This window comes from Myotis davidii, unplaced genomic scaffold, assembly GCF_000327345.1.
Source record: "Myotis davidii unplaced genomic scaffold, ASM32734v1 scaffold2325, whole genome shotgun sequence".
NCBI lineage: Eukaryota > Metazoa > Chordata > Mammalia > Chiroptera > Vespertilionidae > Myotis > Myotis davidii.
Genome location: NW_006295913.1, coordinates 69,131 through 71,530, shown reverse-complemented (window position 1 = coordinate 71,530; position 2,400 = coordinate 69,131). Strand labels below are relative to the sequence as shown.

General features: G+C 42.4%; 1 protein-coding gene across 1 annotated transcript in view; it reads right to left on the bottom strand.

Annotated features, from left to right (window-relative positions):
• Positions 1–2,400, bottom strand: part of GTF2H1 (general transcription factor IIH subunit 1) — a 33,307-nt gene that overhangs the window by 18,036 nt on the left and 12,871 nt on the right. The window contains exons 5-7 of the mRNA XM_006770895.2: positions 2,228–2,321; positions 437–586; positions 230–309 (exon numbers count right to left, since the gene is read on the bottom strand). Of these exons, the coding sequence (XP_006770958.1) occupies positions 230–309; positions 437–586; positions 2,228–2,321 (324 nt within the window). The remainder of the gene's footprint in view (positions 1–229; positions 310–436; positions 587–2,227; positions 2,322–2,400) is intronic.

The following is a 2,400-nucleotide window of genomic DNA, read 5'->3' as shown; positions in this document are numbered from 1 at the left end:
GGTCCCAGGTTCGATTCCGGTCAAGGGCATGTACCTGGGTTGCGGGCACATCTCCAGTGGGAGATGTGCAGGAGGCAGCTGATCGATGTTTCTCTCTCATCGATGTTTCTAACTCTCTGTCTCTCTCTCCCTTCCTCTCTGTGAAAAATCAATAAGATATATTTTAAAAAAAATGTTGAAGACTAGGAAAAGACTGTGTTCTCTCATAAATCCCTTTACTATAACTTACCTCATCTAATGGTTTATCTTCCAAAGCTGTCAAATCAAGTAGTGGGTTTTTCACTCCTAAGGAAACCATTGTTTTTAACCCTAGAAAATAAATGAAATAAAGTCGATCAAGTCTTACCTTTCTCAGAAATTAAAAAACTCACTAACATCACTAATAAGTAGAGAACAGCAAAATAAATGATAGAGTGTGTCAGGGGTAAACAGTTACCTTTTTCATCTATTTTGGCACATTCTGCAAACAGGTCCTTTGACCCTGTATTCAGCCGGTCCCTGTGAAAATAATGGGACTGAAAAAAACGTGTCCAGAATTCCTTTTCTGTCATGCTGTGGGGAACATTTTCTACATATTTCATTTTTACTGTGGAAGAAAAACCATAATGGTTACATGCTGCATTTCCATTTCTTAAAACCCCAAATTAGTTTAAATATAAACTAATAGCAAAAACTAGGTTATAAAACTGTTCAACTATATATTCTGTATATAATAATCTAATTATAAAAATGAAATACAACTTGAGAGATAAGGTGAGGTACTACCTTTACAAATCTTAACAATTACAAACAAAACCTTATTTTGTACCAAGAGATTTGACAAGTTTTAATAATAGTACCTACTTCATAGGGTATCTATTTATATAAAAGCCTAAGTCACCATTGCAACTGAACGGACGACCGAACAGGCTGTGTGGGGCGACTTGGCCGGCAGAGGGGTAGTGAGGGACGACCAAATGACAGAGCAGCAGGCTGCATGGGGCGACCAGGCTGGCAGAGGAGTTAGTGAGGGGCGACCAAACAACTGAGCAGCAGGCTGCGTGGGGCCACCAGATCGGCAGTGAGGGGTGACCAAACTACTGAACAGCAGGCTGCGTGGGTCAACCAGGCAGGGGTGGGTGAGTTGGGGACTATCAGGCCAGCAGGCAGAGGCAGTGAGGGGTGATCAGGCTGGAAGGGGGGCAGTTAGGGGTGACCAGGCTGGCAGGGGGGGCAGTGAGGGGTGATCAAGCTGGCAGGCAGAGGCAATTAGGGGTGATCAGGCTGGCAGGAAGGCAATTATGGGCAATCAGGAAATCAGGAAGACAGGCAGGTGAGCGGTTAGGGGCCAGTGGTCCACGACTGTGAGAGGGATATCTGACTGCCAGGCCTAACCCAGCAGTCAGACATCCCCCGAGAGGTCCTGGATTGTGGAGGGTGCAGGCTGGACTGAGGGGACGTCCCCACCCCCGTGCATAAATTTTGTGCACCGGGCCTCTAGTTTGTGATAACTAAATGAGTCAATATACATAGAGGCTTTAGAATGGTGTCTGGCACACCATAATGTTATCAGAAAGATATGCAAATAACTATATTACAATGTGATAACTCTGAGGCAGACACAGGCCCTACAGAAGGCGAGGGGGCTCATATCTATCTGAAGAAGTCAGAGGTAGTAATGAGGCAATGCTTGAGCTGAGTCCTGTGGGAGAGGTATGTTTCCTAAGGACTAAAGGTGCACGAGTGAGGAAGTGTGAAGAACAGCATATGGCTTAGGAGAGCACTGGTTGGTTAAAAAATGACTAAAGCAGTGACTCTCAACCTTGGCTGCACATCATAAATCACCAGAGCTGGGGTGATCCTATTAGGATGGTCTCTGCAAGGGAAAGGATTAAGTTAGAAAGGTCGCTTTGGAGGAAGTATAAAGGATGATTTGAGTTAGTGCTCTAGAGACTCATTTATTGATGCCTCTGGAGGATGTCATCTTGCTCAGATATGGGTAAGGGGAAATCAAGTTTAAGAACTACTGATGGAAAGAATGGGGAAGTCATCATACCAATGAATTGATGATAATACACTATATACTAAAACCCTTAATATCTACCACATGTCAAAACTAGGTACAGTACTTCACATATTTTGTTCTATTTGATCAAGAATAAAAGTAAACTTTTTGGTTTTCATTGAAATATTACTGAATTCATCCAAATAAATATTTTAACTATCTGAAAGAAGTGATTCATCTTACCTGCGGGATAGGTCCTAAATATGGACTCAATAATATCAGAGGTTAAATTATATCTTAGACCATTACATCCATCTGTTTGGGGCCGGACATCAGCCTAAAATAATGAATATATGTTAATTAAAATACTGGGGAAAGATGTTAAACACACAACAGACACTGAACCAAACTGGAAA